An 18,768-nucleotide genomic window follows, 5' to 3' on the forward strand; every position below is an offset into this window, starting at 1 on the left:
GCTGGTGAGCCTTTTGTTTAATCAAGACTACCACATTATTTTTGCAAGCAAACGTACTAACACCAGGCAACTTTGCATTTGAAAGTAACAGCTTTGCACAAAACCAGTAAACCCAATGATGTTAAATTTTCAGGTAAATCAGGGTGGCTCAAATGGAGTAGCAGAAGAAAAATAAGGATTGAAATGGAAAGGCATGTGTAATTTGTTCACAAGTTAGGACAGCTGGTTTCTATCCTCAAGATTAATCTTTTAGGATCCTATTTTATTTTAGGAATCCAGAACAACTGATTCATGGTGAATCTTTGCAATCTTTTCTTTCACAGATCATACCCAGAATCTTATCCATATAGGAATACAGTGCTTCTGTCTTAAAACTTCCTCTGTTCCTCAGTACCCACTTGAGCTTTGGAATAATTTATTTACCATTTAATGACAGTAGCCCAAGAGCCAGAAGGAAACGCTGTCTTCAGTCAGCCCTGCTAGCCCAGCTGCAATGCATCCACAGAAGGCAGCTCGTGGGAAGATGCTGTTCTTTATCTCCAAGCACCACCCACTGCCAGTCCTCACACCATATTCCTCCTGCAACACCCATTTCCTGCACCTAAAAAGGGGGGCTAGCAGGGTTCACACCTGCTATCCACGTGAGCATCTCACACAGACCTTTAAGAAGGTGAAACAGCACAGAGTATGGCAGAAAGAGGATGGGAATCACATCGAAGTGCAGGTGCCTCAGACAGCTGTGTCACACAGCTAACTGCCTTATGTATCTGGGTCCTGTCACCACATCAGTCCTGCCCTAGCACATTGCTTCAGCAAGGGAGAAGACAGGCACAGGGAACTTCTTTGGCAGTAGGAGTCCCAGGAGAGAACAGCTCAGCTTTTAACTATTTTTTCTATCAAAAATAATTTTGTTGTCTTTCAGCCTCAGAGCAGAGAAGTAAACTGACCTGATGTGCTTAGTTATGCCTATGCTTTTTTTTCCCCTATTTTCTTCATTCCAGACACAAAGGATGCTGTCCCAGGTTTCCCAATCAAGCTATTTCTCTTGTGGGTAGGATTTCTGAGTGTTTCTGAAGATAGCATCAGAAACATATGCTGCAGACAGACAGGAGACAGAGGCTGAGCAAGTACTGGAAGCCCAGTTTTAACACAACCCCCTCACCAAACACACAATGTTATGCTGTAAGAAAAGAAGATTTCAAAGATTTCCTATTGACTTAAGCTATGTTAGCAGGAGAAGAAAATTATTGCATACACCAGATGAGACTGAGTGAAAAAGAGACAGAGCTGGAAATAGTTTTACAGTAATTTTGCATTTAACTCTTCTCATTTCTTACAAATATTGTGTCAGTTTCCTACCTCATTTAATGTAAAAATTTGTTTTCAAAACAAGGTTAACAGTTAACAGCAAAACCCCACAGCTGTAGTTAAGTTCACCTTCACCAGCACACTAGTGATGTGTCTTCCACCATCAGTTTGGTTTTTGTTCCTGGATGTGGTTTATCTGTTAAACCACTACTGTCACTCGGCTCGAGCGTGCCTGCAGCAGCTCGGCCCCAGAAGCTTCTCGGAAGCACATGCCTGGGTTCTGCTGAGAGACACCCACCACAGCACTGGGAGTCACCTTCAACATGAGCTGAGTGAACACACCCTGAATGCCAGTCAGTAGCTTTCCATCCTGGGGGGGGCATTGCTCAGCCTCCCTGGAACACTCCCCAAGAGAACCAGTGTGTGCAGCTTGTCACACATCTCAGAGCCAGAGTTCCGTGCACATGATTGTCCTGAGAGCACTGGTAAGCTCCAGGAGTATGAATGACTAGCACAGACCTCAGCAAGTCCAAGGCTTTGGCACAGGATGGGTCCTAATCAGAAGGGTGGTGGTTCCATAGGTCTGTGAGCCAATCCATAGGCATTGCAGGGTGCTGTGGGCTCAGCTCATTCCTCCTGTCCTTTCAACGTGGTCTCAGCTCAGTTACTGTGCAGTAACACAAGGAACCAGTTCAAGATGCCTGACCTATCTGAGCAAGCTTTCTTTGCTAAGGTAGTTCATGGCTGGCTCAGATGCCCAGTCTGGTTCACTGCGGAGTCCCATGGGTACGAGCTGATAATAGGTGGGTGGGGATGGAATCAGGAGAAAGGATGGGACTTGGCAGGTTACACTCACAAGGATCTTCATCCACAGCCCCCACTCTCAGCAGATGATTTGCCAAGAGGCATGCTGGTGGCCACTAAGAATTTAAAGACTCCAAACGTGGACACAGTTCTCAGAAATAAACCATTTCTTTTAATTGGCAAGTAGAACACACATTACAGGTCATTAGTATTTTAAAAACAATATTAAGTTACAAATACATGTTAAAAATTGCAGTTCATGGCAGCTAAAAGCTTGGAGTCCTAAATGCATCTTTTGCAATGCTTCATTACTTCCCTTTCCCCAGTCTGCTGGGTGAAGATGAATAAAAGATCATTTATCATCTACTAGAAGGTGGTCTACTATATATTCGAACAAAACCAAAACTTAATTCCTAAGAACATCACTAACAAACAGAGGCAGTTGAAGTACTTTAGCCATCTCAAATCATGTCAGATGCAATGAGGACACAGTTAAGAATTATTCTTTAACACTTGAAGCAAAGACAGACATCTTCACATTAAACTGATCAATGCTTTCTGATCCAACTCAGCTTAAAACCTGTACTAGCTCCTACCCCACAGAGGCCTAAAGTCCATCATGCAGGCTTCCAAGCCATCAAAGCTAGATATTTGTTTATCAGACCCTTACACAGAGAAAAATTATGGTGTACAGCTAAACAGCATACACAAATATGCACTGAATATTTAGAAGATCTTTATTCCTCTCGTTTTGTTGGTATTAGTGAGATACACAGCTCATTCCATTTTTACTATACTCATAGTATTAACAAGTTATCATTATGCATGTTAATATACTAAATATCATTTAACAAGTCTCTTTTAAAAAGTATTTAAAAACATTTTTGGAAAAGTAGAAATCTATTTTCCAGAAAAGCAAGTGGTACTAGGATAGCATGGACTCCAGTGCATTATATCCTTTCAGAGAAAACCCATCTTGACAGCTTTTGTGCCTGGGAATCAGCATGTCTCAGCTGCCAGATTCATATTCTATTTGTCCTTCTCACTGTGGTGATAAAAGGTCATCAAAATCAGCTTACCTTGCCTTTCAGTCGGCAGACTTTCAAAGATTACCATTCACTGGACTGTGTAAGAAACACTTAACTTTGACATGAGTTCATTTCTTTCTTACTCCTATTTATGACAGTCAGTTTTATTATACTGCTGAGATTGCATCTTCCAAGTCTGCTGAATGTGCCTGGAGAACTGGCTTCGTATCTCAAAAATATCAAGAGTACCATTCAGATTTGAATTTCTATTAAAAACTGTGCACAGTTAGCAAAAATTACACTGCTGTAAAAACAAAAGGCCTGCTCCTTGGCCTGCTCAGAATACATACTACAATGTAGATGATTACACCAGAGGGATTTTTCTCTGCTTCTTTTCTAAATGCAGGCATTAAAAGTGAAGTGTTACTAAACTTTTCCTAAGAGAGTATGCAGGGGATGTGGCATAATATACATTAATCAGGAACAAAAAACAGTAACAAACAACCTTTCTAGAAAATGCTGCATATTAGCAGCATGCTTGGTTTCTAAAACACAAGGAATTGCATGGGAGTTGTCAAGATGAAGTCCACACACCTCGATCATTGAACTGATCACTAGATTCCAAGAAACCAAAGCAAATTTAAAAATACACATGACAACTGCCTAGAAGGCAGGGTTTTATCATCTGTCAATAACCAGATGAATAAAGTGCATAGCAACTATTATAACAGTTTCTTGAAAAGAGAATACGTTTACCAAGTCTCAAAGTTTGTAAGCTTGACACTTATCCATACATTTTGCTACATGTGTGGCTTCCCTTTTGTTTTGCTATTTAGCATCACTAATCAACCCTTCAGCACTGTCCTGTGATTTCCTTTGCATTTCATATGGAATGTGCTGAGATCTCTGACTGTTGCCTGATGTATGTCTGGAAGCTCTTGTCACCAATAGGATGTTCTCTGAAAGAAAAGAAATAAACCAGTATTACACATAGAACCTTCTGTCAGGACATGAAAATGTCAGAACAAAGTGGAACACACATGAACTTTTTCCCTATATTTGATTTTCAGAGTTGTAATTGTAGTGTTAATGTTGCATTTTACTTGAGCTAGAACTGACTGAATTGATCCTCTCTTTTGTCAGCTGCATGCAGAATGCTTTGTGTGTACACAAAATACAGTCATGTGGCTGTGTCAGCCACTCTTTCCATTTTTAAACCAATGCTCCAAGATAAGCTGGTAAATACATGTCTCTTCTGTTATTAACTACTGCTCAGCTCACCAACATGGGTTCAAAATTTAAAACCAACAGTATAACAAACCCACATTTAAATTTTATTAATTAAACTGCATTAAAAACAAGCATTAAAAAATTCATTTCAGTGCTTTAGAATATTGTGACATAACTCCTAAGCCACAGTGCTACTCTATGTGTTTGCAGGACCTTTTTTATACGAAGTATGGTGAAAGCCAGAGCATAAGCAAGGGAAATACCATCTTCCAGGACCATTCCCCTGTTTGTACTACCCATTGTACTTACTGACTTCCATACTTTGTCTTCTTAAATTTATCCCTCTTATATTGAGCATGCTCCTGCTCTAAATTTCCAACACCTTCAATAATCAGCTTTAGTGTTTTATATGTCTCCTTAGGGTCATCAATGATGAATGTAGAATACTCTTCTTCTTCAGGTCCATCATATACAGATTTGCTCCCACAGGCCTCTGGAGAAAAAAAATAAAGTACAGGAATAGATATGAGGCAGGGGGAAAAAGCAAGACAAGCAGACTAAGAATATTCAGTCTGGGGTTCATAGAGTTTCTTGGTTTGCTTCTATATGACCACCACAGAACTGTGGCTGACATCAACAGCAGAAGTTTTGCTTGGCTGTTGGGAGGCACAGAGGGTGTCCCATGCCCACTCCTTCCTCCTCATCTCATATGGAAAGGGCAGCAAGCCTGGCAGCTGCTCCTGGCTTGGTGGGAAGCTGTCCTTTGCTGCACAGGCAATGCTTTCATCTCAATTGCCACTATCTGCACCCCATGCACACATTCTGGAAACTCTTACACAGGCCTGTCTCTGCCACTGTGCTGCAGGGCTGGCCCGCACAAAGTCAAGTATTCACTTGCTGGGACAGGTTCCACCCCCAGGCAGCAAGTACAGGCTGAATTTGAAAACATTACAGGCTGAAGTAGTCATGGTTTACCACATTACCCCTAAAAGATTCATACAATAAACATAAGCAGAATATGCCATAACTACTGCCTGGCTGCCTGCTTTATGACATATCCAAAGGGGCAAGTTAAAGTTCTGTACCTTCTGATCTTACCAGGGAGCCTTCCTGACCAAGAGATCTGGGCACTGACTACACATGATCATCCACAACATAGTTCCCATGTGATCTACTCCTGCACTGCAGCAGAGTGGGGAAGGAAGGGGAAGGAAGGGGAAGGAAGGGGAAGGAAGGGGAAGGAAGGGGAAGGAAGGGGAAGGAAGGGGAAGGAAGGGGAAGGAAGGGGAAGGAAGGGGAAGGAAGGGGAAGGAAGGGGAAGGAAGGGGAAGGAAGGGGAAGGAAGGGGAAGGAAGGGGAAGGAAGGGGAAGGAAGGGGAAGGAAGGGGAAGGAAGGGGAAGGAAGGGGAAGGAAGGGGAAGGAAGGGGAAGGAAGGGGAAGGAAGGGGGAGTATTTTACTTTGTCTCTCCTCCTAGCTTTACTGCTATCCCAGTCTCAGCTTTCAAATTCCCTTCCCCTTGCTGTACTGTCTGTGCCAGACCTGTGTCCTTTTCCCCAACACTGAAACTCAATGCTGGCTCTGGCAGAGGATTTGGAACAGGGGAAAGCTGGGCACTGGTTCAGACAGCTCGGAAGTGGTGAGGATCTTGAGTTTGCAATTGCACAGCAGCCAGGAACAGATTAAAGTGCTTTTCAGTCTGTGTGTTTGACACCGCTGGCTTATCTCATATTATAAAATAAAATCCTATTTAAAGATCAGTGCCACAGTGAAGGCTTCCCCGCCACTCCCTGAGCTAAACTGAGATTTCAAGTCTGGCACTGTGTACACCGGATACTTCTCTTGGCATGCCTATTAGTACCAACTTCCTCTGCCATCTCTTCTTTCTTTTATCCTTTCCATCACATCTCTACTTCCCTCAGCTCCTGAAAGTTTCCCAGCCAAAACTCCACTTTTCAACATTTCATAGGCATCCACAGGTCATCCTCGATGGGTAATTCTGAAAGAGCCTTTCCGAAGAAACCATTTGTATCCAGCCTATTCTGAATCTGGGAATGTGCATGCACATGACTTCTGGTAACACAAAACCATATTCCACTGAAACCTCAACTTTACTGGTGCAAGTTCTTGTCAAGATCAGTAAACCTCTGGTTCTGTGCTGGCTCTGATTTGTCAATTCAGAGCCTCCAAGCAACGCTCTGTGCCTATGCTATTTTAGGATGATGTGGTTAAGACCATATTTCAAACAACTGTTAGTACGCAAAGAACTTTTTACAGACCATGAGACTGCACCAAAAATAATACACACAACTGCCTCAAACAGCAGAAGGGGAAACAAGTGGAATAAAGGCCACTTGTTCTAGGATGTGATTTGCAAGGCTGGTCAAACCAGAACATACAGCTTTTCACAGGTATTTTTGCCTTGGTAAGTGAATTGGAGACATAATGATCTTTAATCCTCACCTTGCATTTTTTCCAATTTTGGCATATACAGGTTGAAAAGAGAGTAGATGCGCTCAGTTTCTCTATCTCCATCTATATCCAGTTGTATATTTGCTGGCAGGCCTCTGTAAGGCATCAGGACGAGAGGTAAAAGTTATATGCTAAACAGTGTATTATGGTACATAAAGCACTTAACAAGGAAAACAAAGTGAGTTCTTATGAAAGCCAACAGACTGTAACAGAGCTCAAAACCTTCCATTTTTTCCCAAAAGAAGACAAGTTCAAACTTCTTTATTCCTCTATTTATCCAGCACCCTTCCACTGACTTGAAAAAGAAGACTGTATCAGTATCCAGACTAATTTTGGTGAATTAGTCAGCTACAACCAGATGGAGGAGCCAAAGCACTGAACTTCCAACTACCCAGGTCTTATATTCTGAGTCTAACTACCACTACAGTCTTGTGACTTCTCTCAGTTTAGATGAAAATTGCTTCCTATAAACCAGACAGTACATCTTTGTTTAAGAGAGAGCATGAGCAGCCCCCTGGAAAAACCAGCTCAGAATTAAATCTATCAGTAGATGAGTGCTTCAGGAATTTACAAACAGGATATTGAAGGGATTTCGGACATTTTTATTAATGACGAATGATCAAAACCAAAGTATTTTTAATCCCACAATCACCTCCTATCACCATCTCTAACTCTAAAAAGTCAACATTTCGATCCAGACATGCAGAATCAAGAATACCAAGAGATGGCCTTTGTATACCTGTACACCTGGCAAATCTTGGTTAACTGTGCCCCTGCAAGTCACCCTGCAGAGACACATGTAACCAAGGCAGCAGCTACACCAATGGCACGTTAAAACCCTTACCCTGTGCAGGGTGTGCAGCCAGGGGTGTTGTCTGCAGTAGCTTTGCAGCAAAGCCAGTGGCCATTGAGATAGGCCGAGGGATGGTAGACGGTGAGGCGCTTCTTGTTGCACTGGCTCACTTTGGTGAGGATATCAATCCAGTCCTTGGCTTCCACACAATTATTTGCTTGGATATACAGGACTCTCCTTTCAGGCTGGATCACCTGGAACATCTGCAAATAAACCATGGAATAAAGCACCAGAATGAGTCAGTGAACCTAGGACTACACTCAGAGTGAAGATTTATTGCAGGACAAGCACAGGATACTAAAAGAATGGACCAATAAATCTATTTCAACACAAAACCAAGCAGTAAATGTGCCCTTAAAAGAACAAGACCTTTCACCTGGTACAAGGAGTAAGATACCAGTCCTGTAGGAGATGATTTACAAATAACTAATATCAACTTGCTGCTTGGGTCTCAACAAGATTTGTTGTCAGCCTCAGGGAAGCAATTTTAGTAATGCTGCAACTCCAAGTTTTGGAAGACTGACAGAGGAACCCAGCGCTGGCCTGAAAGGAAACGCTCGTCAGCAGAAGGCAGAAAAGAGAAAAATGAGAGTTTGGATCCAGCCTTAGTGACAGTTTGCTGTAGTACTGCCATTTCTCTAGTCCTTTCAGTACCTGTTTCAGCATGACCACTGCCTTTTAGCAACTTCCATGCTTCCATACCCAACTATAGCTGCTATTAGAAGATCACAGAAATACTGCTTCTCTTTGATTGACATCAGGTGGTTTAAATAATTACACGTTAATTCTGTGTTACAGCTTGACCATTGAAAATCTTAACTAAAGCTATTCAAAACAGCTTGGAACCTAGAAGGGTATTTATCTTCCTCCTCCTGAAGAAGGAAATTTGTGATGCACAGCCTTATTGGTTGATTACACTGATCATGCATCGAAGATTACTAAGCTCAAGTTAGCGATGCTAGCTGCAAATTTTGGACAGGTAATTTCCTCCAGCTTCTGCAAATAGTGAATGCATTTTCTTCTCCCTTTCAGGTATGTCTAAATTATCTTTCTCTGCTCTACTTCTTCACTTGATTATTCAAATCATTAGACATTACATTGCCCATATAATATGGAATACAATTTTCCAAAAGCTGGTTTTGTTGTGCTGTTTTAAAAAGAAAACCAGAGAGGTGCACACACACACACAAAAAAAAACCAAAACAAAACCAAAAAAACCAAACAAAAAAAACCCCAAAAAACCCAAACCATAACAAAAAAAACACCAAAAAAACCCCAACCCCCCCCCAAACCCAAAACCAAAAAAAAACCCCACAAAAAACACAACAACCCAACAAAAACCATGCAAACAAACCAAACAATAAGAACAAACCAGACTCAACAAAATTGAAATTTGCCTTTGTTTGTTAAACAGACTTGAAATATTGGCTTGAATTCTGCACCTAGCTGGTTGGGAGAATCTTGCAGACCAGTACCAAGTCCTTTCTTGCACAGTCCTTTCTTCCTTTGTGACACTTTAAAATGTGCATCATGCCAAACAGCAAAGGGAAAACTCAAACAACCATTTTCCTGTATTTAGCAGGGAAGCACTCTTGGTATCAGACAACTGGTCTGATATTGGTCCCTAATGGTATCAGACAATGATCAGAAATGCACAATACACCATGGCAGTGTAGGAGCTGCTTGGTGTGATCAGTCCAACAGTGCCAACTACACAAAGAGTCTTTTCAATATAATTCTTCAGGGCATAACTGGTAATTTGAGTTTGGGATGGAAGGAAGAAAAAGGAAGACAGGAACATGCAGTTCAATTCTCCATTAACACAGAGCTACAAGGAAAAGAATTTTAATGTCCTGCTGGGCTAAATGGAGCCTCCTGCATTGCAACAAGGAACAGATTTAAGGAGTATGGCTTTGTGTAAGAGGATATCAACCAAAGTGATCCAACATATGGCAACAGTTACTGAGAAGCCCACAACTAAGCCAAGAATTTCAAGTGACTGCAAGACCTTTACACTACCAAAACCACCAGATGCCTCTCAAACAACACAGAAGACCTAAAAAGTACTTAAAGCCACCCTCACATTCCCCAAACTGTGCTTAAGAACAACGAAGGCTATTGGCCTTACTGCCAGACAGGTAGGTTTAACATGAGTGAAAAAGGCACACTTGGTGCAATTCAGAGCACAGATACACTGAGAGTATTTATACAAAATGTGAATTTTTATCACACAAGCACCCACAAGGGAATATCCATTGCAAATACATCTGCTGTGGTGTTCTGAGAATTCTGATCTTGCTGCAGTCATCTATTTATGTATGGCAAGAAAAACAGGAATATATTAGCACAAGAAGGTGGCAACATTATTTTCTACTGTTAATGGAAAGACTGAATCTTACTTCCTGGAATGGATGTAGTCACCTGGATTTCCCAGGTAATACTGAATTTAAGCAACCAAAATAGCACATGGCTTTTGATGTTGACAATAAAGGTATATTTTTCCAATAATGAATCTTCACAATGCAGACATATTTTGGATGCTCAGTCTTGCTCAGTACACTCAGCATAAGTTACAGAATTGTAGCTCACTCCTCTCTACAGTGAGTTTTATCTCAACTGTGTGGCTGCCTTCAGTTCAGTCAAGTTAGTTTTGCAAAGTGCAGTTGGCAACAGTTCATCACATGTTACAGCTGCCATCTGATAGCCTAAATTATTTTGCAGCTTGGTTGGTTTTTGTCTGTGTGGTAGAGTTACAAACACCAGAGCAAACTACAGTACAATTGAGATGTGTTCTAAAAGCTCCACATTTTAGCAGAGAGAGAGAGAGAGAGAGAGAGATGTTACCAAAATAATACCTAAAACTGGGAAATACTGAAGAGCCTAGAATTGTATTTCACTTTTTAACAAAGAGCTGTTTGAGGAACCTAATATCTAGGGCAGGATTGAGCACTGCCCTGCATGGTGCTCACAAGCAGTGTAGATGGCAGGAAAGTCTTAAAGGCAGAAAAAGATAAAAGTCACAACCATTTATACATGTAAGTCAGTCTGTAGTAGATGCATGTTCAGAACTGGAAAAAAAAACTGAGTTTTTTTTTGTTTAATTCTAAATACAATTTTTAAAGGACTGGACTCAGCTTTACAGGCAGAGGTGTGTGAAAAAAGTTCCCAACACCACTCAAACTGATCAAGTCTGTTCTTACACAATACAGAAGTTGGCAGTAGTGTTCCATGCATGAGAAATACAGCTGTTATGCTATTCCCTAATGTGGCAACCAAAATGGCAAACCATACTACCACAGCACAGATGTTGTTTTGGTACATAACCTAACCCAAATTAAATCCAAATATACAAATCCAAATATATATATATATATATATATATATATATATATATATATATATATATATATGTACTTTCATGAACCAATAAAGAAACCTAACCACTAATAAAGAAGTTGTGATCCTTCACAATTATAAGCAGCAAGTTCCTTCTGACCAGAGAGGCCTGGCAGAAAGGGCAGGGACTCGATCATCTTACCTGTGTGTGTGACCTTACAGAGCTGACAGCTGATCAGCAGTGCTCAGTACTGAGTGTGCTGCAGATCACGAAACCCAAAGACTGCTGACTGGGCTGTTAAGAATCTGAATGGGCTGTACTTTTGGAAATTCCTGCTACTATATACAGAACAAGCAGCTGTGGTTGTACATCTTTCAACAGAAATCCAATCCAGGTTACAGAAGGGAAAAAGGCGATTAGGCTGGTGGATCTGGAGCAGCCTAACAAATACATTAATGAAGATGACCTACTTACATTTTTCATTTTGAAGGATTCCTCCTCTAGTCTTTCCACTGCCAGAATGTTTTCAATTGGAATGCTGCACAGAGGGTGATCACCTGCAAAACACACAGGCACACATATAATGAGCCACTTACTCACAGCTCATCTTCATTTTTTGCCCTTTTTCTAAGGGCTAATTCTGTTTCTTTGAAGACCATTTTGACTGCATAAGAAAAGAAGGAAAATCTTTCACTCAGCAGGCATTTGCTAGCATGCTCCTTAAGTATTATCTTAAGTACATTTCTGTTTTCAGCTGCACTACCTTACACTAGCAAACCTCTTAGAAACTGATTACTGCAGCAGGACATGGTATATTTACTGCAAAGGTGACGATGAAATAAATCATTCCTGTCAGCTGAACTGAACTAGTGGTGATGCAAGATCTCAAAGCTGAGTGTGAAATAATGACTGGCATGATCTGAACATACTTCCTTATCTTTCTTCATCCCTATGTACTTACATGATGGAAGGAAGTGGTATTTCTTGTGTACTACTGAACAGACAGGAACAATTTGCAAAAAGCAAAATCCTTGCTATTAGGCAACATTATGTGAACACATTTTTCAAGTTCAAAGATTGCAGGTGAATCCTTGTCTACTGTATCCAGTTGTGCCAACACTACAGAATTTATGAGCACATGCTGAGATGCATCTGAGAATGTTCAATACAAACCCAAATTCCAGCTTAAAGTTGTTAAGTTTTGTTTCCTAGGACAATCTAGGTAACTGTGAAACATACAGATGATGTTAATAGCTGATATTAGACAAATATTACCAAATACTTTGCTAACTTACAGGGTATTATGCAATCCAAAAAGCTTCTCTAACTGTCAATGCAGACACTAAAAAAAAGAGCAAGAACATACAGGCTGACATGCCTGCACTGTGTCTTCTACAGTTTCAGATCTAGATCTCAGTCTTCTACTCCTACACAATCCTTATGTTTAAACATTGCTTCAATGTATCAAAACAAAACTGGCAAACCTTTGTTACCTTTGCTTTTCTGATAGGTAAACTCATGGTTTGTCAGGCGAAACCATCTCTTCTTGAAGTTTTTCATACCAAATCGTTTTCTTCCTTGTGCTCTCTTGATCATGAACCTAGTAAACAGGGCACCAATGTTACAACACATGCTTATGTATGTAGATTTACACATATATGTGTATACATACAGATATGTCACAGCACTTGCAAAGCTTTAGGAGGTGACACAGAGTGTTTTCTAATTACTGAGGTCTTTTCTTGGCAAGGAAAAGTGTCACATTTGGACAGGTTTAGTGCATCTATTAGTTAGGTCTGTCCTTTTTCCAGATCTAGATGAGGGGCAAGACATATAACTTGACTTGTAGTTAGTTAACTAAGCTGCAGTTTATGCCCTTCCTGCAGTTACAAATCCAGCTAAATGGTTTCCTAGTACAGCAGAAAAAAGGCAAAACACAGTTAGTACTGCTCTGCTAAGCTCGACCTGTTGACTCTACAAGCATTTTTTTTTAAGCTGTGAGAAAGCTCAGAAAGTTTAGACTATGTTTAATAATTAAAAGGCAGGTATAAAGCCTCTGGAGCACAGGGACTGTACCCTTACATGCTTTAATCACTCTCAAGCTCTAGAAACAAAATCAGGATGTTCCACAGCCTCGCTTGCAATTGCACATAGAGACTCCAGATGAAATGCAATTTCAGTAACATACAAAGTGATCTCATGGCTGGAAGGTAGACCACCCCCACCCCTTTTTCAGCAGATTAGGGGTGCTCATTTAGGGAGTTGTCAGTTTTAATTAATTACAAATTTGAATGAGTTCATTGTGAAATTAGTTTACTGGGAAACTGTGATGCATCCACCACTTTCCTAACAACTAAATCAATCCAAAAGCGTCAATGTGACTTTGGTGACTTCATACTGCTCAGCATCACTTTTGTTAGATAAAAATGTGTCTGCATATGCAGTAGAGAGTTGATAACAGCTACTCTACACATTACATTAACTATTGTGCCAAATACAGAACTGCATAATGGAGTGGGTAAAAACTACTTACTAAAGAGTGGTTTTTATCAAGTAGGAAGGCACTATACAGCACAAAGAGCACACAGAGAGAACAGCGAATGACCTGGTTTAAGATTTTTCAATAGCAGAGCTAAAATGCTTAGAACAGCTAATACTGTTTCTTGCTCCTGGTATCTTCAGTCACAAATAACTGCAGTACATTTGACCAAACCACAGGTCTGTTTAAAGCTCAAACAGAAACCCAAGTTCCTTCAGACTTTTAACTATTTTGTAACCAGCTGGGCTGGGGCCTGCTGCTCATTCCAAGCTGTGTGGGCAAAAGCTGACAAAGACTGTCTACAGCAGCAGATTTTTTAAAACTGGTTATAGTTACACATCTCTCATTCTTAAAATGGTCAGACAGTTCTGTCTTGGTCCTTATTCTTGGAATACTTGAGGAATATTTAATAACACCATGTGATTCAGGTCGTCACCAGGCCCATTGGCAGTAGCCCCCATAATTCCAGCTTAAGGCAAATTTCAAAGGAAGAACTGACACCCTTGGGCAGGACAACATGTTCTTCAAGTTAGTTTCTAATCCTTCTCATGCCAACTTAAAGGTGACTTAAAATTGCAAACTCCTACAGAGCCTCCCTTCTTTGAAAAAGGCAAACTCCATATGGCAGGGCTAAGAGCACATTTCAAACTAAATTCTTCATAGGTAACATAGGCAAGAGAAAAATGTGCTTTTATTTTCCAGAGATAGGTGAATAGCATTCAAAGTCACAGTTATAAGGTCAACTTCCTTGTTTCTAGCAATTGCAAGAAGTCAGAACAAACACAAGCACAAAGGGAGAAAAAGTCCAAGATTAAATCCATTTCAGTACAAGGTGGTTGGAGATACTCTTTCTTCTCATGTTTATGGGAGACCTGAATCTGGATCTGCCTTAGCTTTGCTTGGAAGTATAGACATGCCCTTTTCACCACCAACAACAAAAAAATACTTCTCCTTTTCATTCTCTTCCTTTTGGAAAGAACCAGGCAGCCAGCTGTTAAGCAGTGATGGCATGATTGATATCAGCAAACCCAAGTGCCAATGGCTAATCTTTTCAATCAAAAGTACTTATGATATAGTTTTCCATTTGATACTCTTAATAGAGGCAAAGATAGATTAAAAACACAAAAGCAAGCAAACATATTGCAAAGGCAAATAGAAACCCCACTAAACAGCCATTCAGTCTGGAGAAGAATCAAATCAAAGGCTGTGGGAAGTCCCGCAACAAAACATGGCAATAATGCAAAATGTAAAAAAAAAAAAAAAAAAAAATAGACTGCTGAAGGCCACTTCTTAACCTTGAGAATAATTTACATGAATTAAGAAGTGCCTAGAAAAATACATAGTCTCTTCATCACTTTCAGTAAGTTCTTCATGATGCCTACATTGCTTCTTGGTGCCCTTCCTACAGATAGAAATCCTTTATTCTCTATTTACAGCAGGTTTTTGTTTTAAGGAAAATAAAAGGTCAACATCAAGAAATGGGTAACTAAATGTTCTCTGCTGGGTTTACACAGGCATTTCAGGATGGTTAAACAGAGTACTTCCTCCCCGAAGTTAAGTCAGACAAATCTACTGCTGCAAAGGACATGCTGTCAGCCAGTAGCTACAGCAAAGCAGCAACTGCCTCTACCATCTTACCTGCATGAACTATTACCATCAACTTTCTTTACTGTTAGTTTAAGAGTCCTTACAACAGCAGCCACAGGCCGAGCAAGAAAAGACAGAAAAAAATCAGACAGGAGCAAAAGAAAGACAGAGGCAGAAAAAAAATGTTTTACAGTTAGAGGGTAAATGTTACAAACTATAAACTTATGTTGAAAACCAAAAGGATGACAAATGTACAGAATTAAATTAGACAAAATTGCTTCTAAGGGCAGAGGTTTATCAGAGAAGTGAACTGTCAAGGTTAAATAGAAGAAGTAGTCATGTTTTCACTGAAAACCTACTTTTTGCAAACGACCATGAAGGCTTACTTTCAAACAGTATCTGAGCTTACTGAGCTCTGACAAATTTGGATTTTACTTTCTTCCTCCCAGCTCAAAGAAGCTGTTTCTACAGTGCACTTAGAAGATCTTAACAATCCAGTTTAGTCACAAAAAAGTCAACAATTGGTATCTGAAACTAACACAGCATATGGAACATACTTCCCAAAAAAGGGAAGGTACTAAAACTATAAACCGTTCCAAGCACATGTCAAATTTTCCTCAAAATGGCCATGATAATAGTTAGCATATGTATCTCATAGGGCAGCAAAAGCAAATTCCATTTGCAGGCTTTGCTCTCATTAAGTTATTCAGTATCTGTCTTCAGTCTTCCACTGTCTTCACGGTGGAATTTTACAGCTTTTCTTCACTAGAGTTCAGGAAGAAGATCCCAGCTTGATTTTAATACAATGCTGAGTTTATTCTGCCTTAGCTAAGCTAATTAAGTTCTACAGGCTTCTCTTTCCTCCACTTATTTCAAAACACATTTCTATGAAGATGTTTAAATCAAATGAAAATATGTTCAAATCAGCTATAGCAGCCACAGAGAGCAGAAACTGCAACACAAGAATTCTCCTACATTCTTCTCTGATTGCATGAATGGAATAGGGGTGGCAGAAAAAGAGATGGCTGCCTTAGAATGGTAGTAAGCACACAAGTAGATGGCTTTGTTGCACATGCATACTTACCCTTCTTTAAGCAATATAGGTTGCTCTATGCTCTTGTGATCTCTTCTTCCTGAAGATGAAATTAGATCTAGAAACTAAAAGGTGAACAAAAAGCAGATGTAAAAATGACAGGACCACACTACCCAAATTAAAATCTTCCAGCATTTGCATAGCACAGAGCTATGAGAGTATTTGTAAAAGTAGTTAAACAGAAGGTAATGGCAGAAGCTTGAGGAACCTGGGAAGTTTCCTGGGTCGTAACCTAAAAAATAGCACAAATGCTCTTAAGCAGCAGAACTGCAGATGCCCAATACTTCTTGGGCTTCTGCTTTGTTATATGGATATTTCACTACTTTTTGGACTAATTTTTGGACTCATTTTCATCACAGATCTGAAGCATTCTACAAAGTACACACATCTCAAAAGCTCTAAGCAGCAGATTGTTAATCCAACTGATTTATTAACTAGAAATAGATGCAAAGAAATTTTACTATTGACGTGTTAATTTAATAATTGACGTGATAATTTAATAGAAGTTTCTTGAATATTAGTTATCAGGAGTCTGCTTTTCTCAATACACTTCCTGGTTTACCAACAGTATGTATTGTTTTCCAGGATTCAACTTCAACAGCACAGCAGGATTTTTAGAACCTTCACATGTATTACTTACATTTTTTACTGCATCTGCATATTTCTGTTCATTGAAATAGTCATAAAATGTAGCCATGTAAGATTCCTTGAAATTGGCCTGAAATACAAAGCCAAAACCATGCATATCATCATACAGTTTATACAGAAAATATTATTGTTAATAGCAGTAGGTTAGCAGGAAAGCCACTGCAGATAGACAGGGCTTTTTTCTGGCCAGAAATAAAATAAGCAAAGTGCTACTTTCATGTTATGCAGCACACATTCAATAGTACTAAACCTTTATTTCAGAGAGGCAGCAGAATGCATTTCATATGTTCAGTTACTACAGTTAATAATGCATTCTTCAAATGCTTCAAAATTCTGCTTTGGCTTTAAATTTTCCTCCTGACAAGAAGTGTAAGAAAAAGAATTCCGCTATGTTGAAGGATTCATAACTGAGGCACACAGTCACCCACTGTTGCCTGTGTGAATCCTAACAAGACCCCAACCACCCCAAATTACCACCAGCTACAGCAGTGTGGTGCCTTAGGTATACTTATTTCAATCAAACATCCAGAGTATGGGCATTTAGCTCTTATCTCACCGCTGACAGAAAACTGAACTGGTATGAAAAGGAAAGTATAGCCCTTCCCCTTACTGGTTGACTTTTCTCAGTTGAGTTTTAAAATGCTGAAACAATCTATTAAGCCCTGTAGAGCTGCTAATCATGTATCACAGGTAAGTAGAGAACTCCACAGGTTCTCCTGATCATTGTCTTTTTTCCAAAGGAAGGAATGAAGAGGTCTGAAACAGACTTCTAGATTGGCCACACAATTTTGCTTTACTGAAATCTAGTTCAGATTAAGATAGATTTATTTTTCCTCTAAACATGAGAGGCTTACAATCAAAGCAAACACAACCAGTATTGCATGAGCCTAGTGCAACTCAAGTATTTTAAAGGCTTAATTACAATTAAGGATAAAAGATTTAAAAATCACTTTCTTAAATTAAGTCATTAAATGATAATAGCATACTTACAGATTTAGATTTTGATAAGCTCCCTAGTGTTTGAATGGTTTTAGAGATAAGTGTCAAAGTTCGAGAAGTCTGAGGATCCTAGGAAAGAGAACAATATTATATGGACTAGCTATTTAAAATAATGAATAGAGGAAGGTAAACTATATTTCTTCTTTCTTGTTTCACTTGCAGAAGAGTAACAAACAATTAGAAAAGACCCCTAATAAAACACCGCAGGCAAAAAGTTGCTTTTATATTAAGAGGTTTTTGTCTTGTAAGCTGTCACGCTCCATAGCTTCAGAGATCCAAAGGCAATCACTTACAAAAAAAAAAAACCAAGGCTGTCCACATCCTCCCCACTCCCAATAAGAGCAGCTACTCAAAGCCTGATATATGTTGTTTAACATCCAAAATTTTTCCAACACTGCTGCCAATCAAGCCAGCATTAATGTGATGTGGCAAGAATGAAGCAATGCCCCCTTTTTCCACAGTAGCTTAGACCATCTACCTTGATTGTCCTTAAATTTCACTCTTCTTCCAATATCTCCCAAGTTCTTCACATACAAAGTCATTCAACATATGCTTCAAATCCAAGACAGATATAATAGATCTTTGGACTAACATAGGTACTTTTCCTAAAGGCTATTAAAAGAACTGAAGAAAGAATCTCGATAGAGAGACTGGTGCCAGAACTATAAACACAGCTAGGAAAAAACTGATACAGTACTTACTGGATGGTGTGGTGTAAGCTGAAAGAGGTTTGGAGAAAGAATGGCAGGAGCAAAGAACCTCAGGAAAATAAAGCTGCTGACAGCTGTGTACCTTACATCTAGGTCGCCTATTAAAAAAAAAAAAAAAAGACCTCTACTCAGCATTTCAATAATCCTCCCTGAAAAGCCTC

The 18,768-nt window shown here is 39.7% G+C and overlaps 1 protein-coding gene across 1 annotated transcript in view; it reads right to left on the minus strand.

Moving 5' to 3' along the window:
• Positions 1–2,261: 2,261 nt before the first annotated feature.
• The window catches only part of RASA3 (RAS p21 protein activator 3), a 128,350-nt gene continuing 111,843 nt past the window's right edge, over positions 2,262–18,768 (minus strand). The window contains exons 15-24 of the mRNA XM_053935831.1: positions 18,599–18,705; positions 17,889–17,966; positions 16,891–16,968; positions 16,242–16,315; positions 12,525–12,631; positions 11,506–11,588; positions 7,686–7,897; positions 6,833–6,936; positions 4,680–4,863; positions 2,262–4,099 (exon numbers count right to left, since the gene is read on the minus strand). Of these exons, the coding sequence (XP_053791806.1) occupies positions 4,024–4,099; positions 4,680–4,863; positions 6,833–6,936; positions 7,686–7,897; positions 11,506–11,588; positions 12,525–12,631; positions 16,242–16,315; positions 16,891–16,968; positions 17,889–17,966; positions 18,599–18,705 (1,103 nt within the window). The 3' untranslated portion in view covers positions 2,262–4,023. The remainder of the gene's footprint in view (positions 4,100–4,679; positions 4,864–6,832; positions 6,937–7,685; positions 7,898–11,505; positions 11,589–12,524; positions 12,632–16,241; positions 16,316–16,890; positions 16,969–17,888; positions 17,967–18,598; positions 18,706–18,768) is intronic.

The sequence above is a fragment of the Vidua chalybeata genome, chromosome 2 (genome assembly GCF_026979565.1).
Source record: "Vidua chalybeata isolate OUT-0048 chromosome 2, bVidCha1 merged haplotype, whole genome shotgun sequence".
NCBI lineage: Eukaryota > Metazoa > Chordata > Aves > Passeriformes > Viduidae > Vidua > Vidua chalybeata.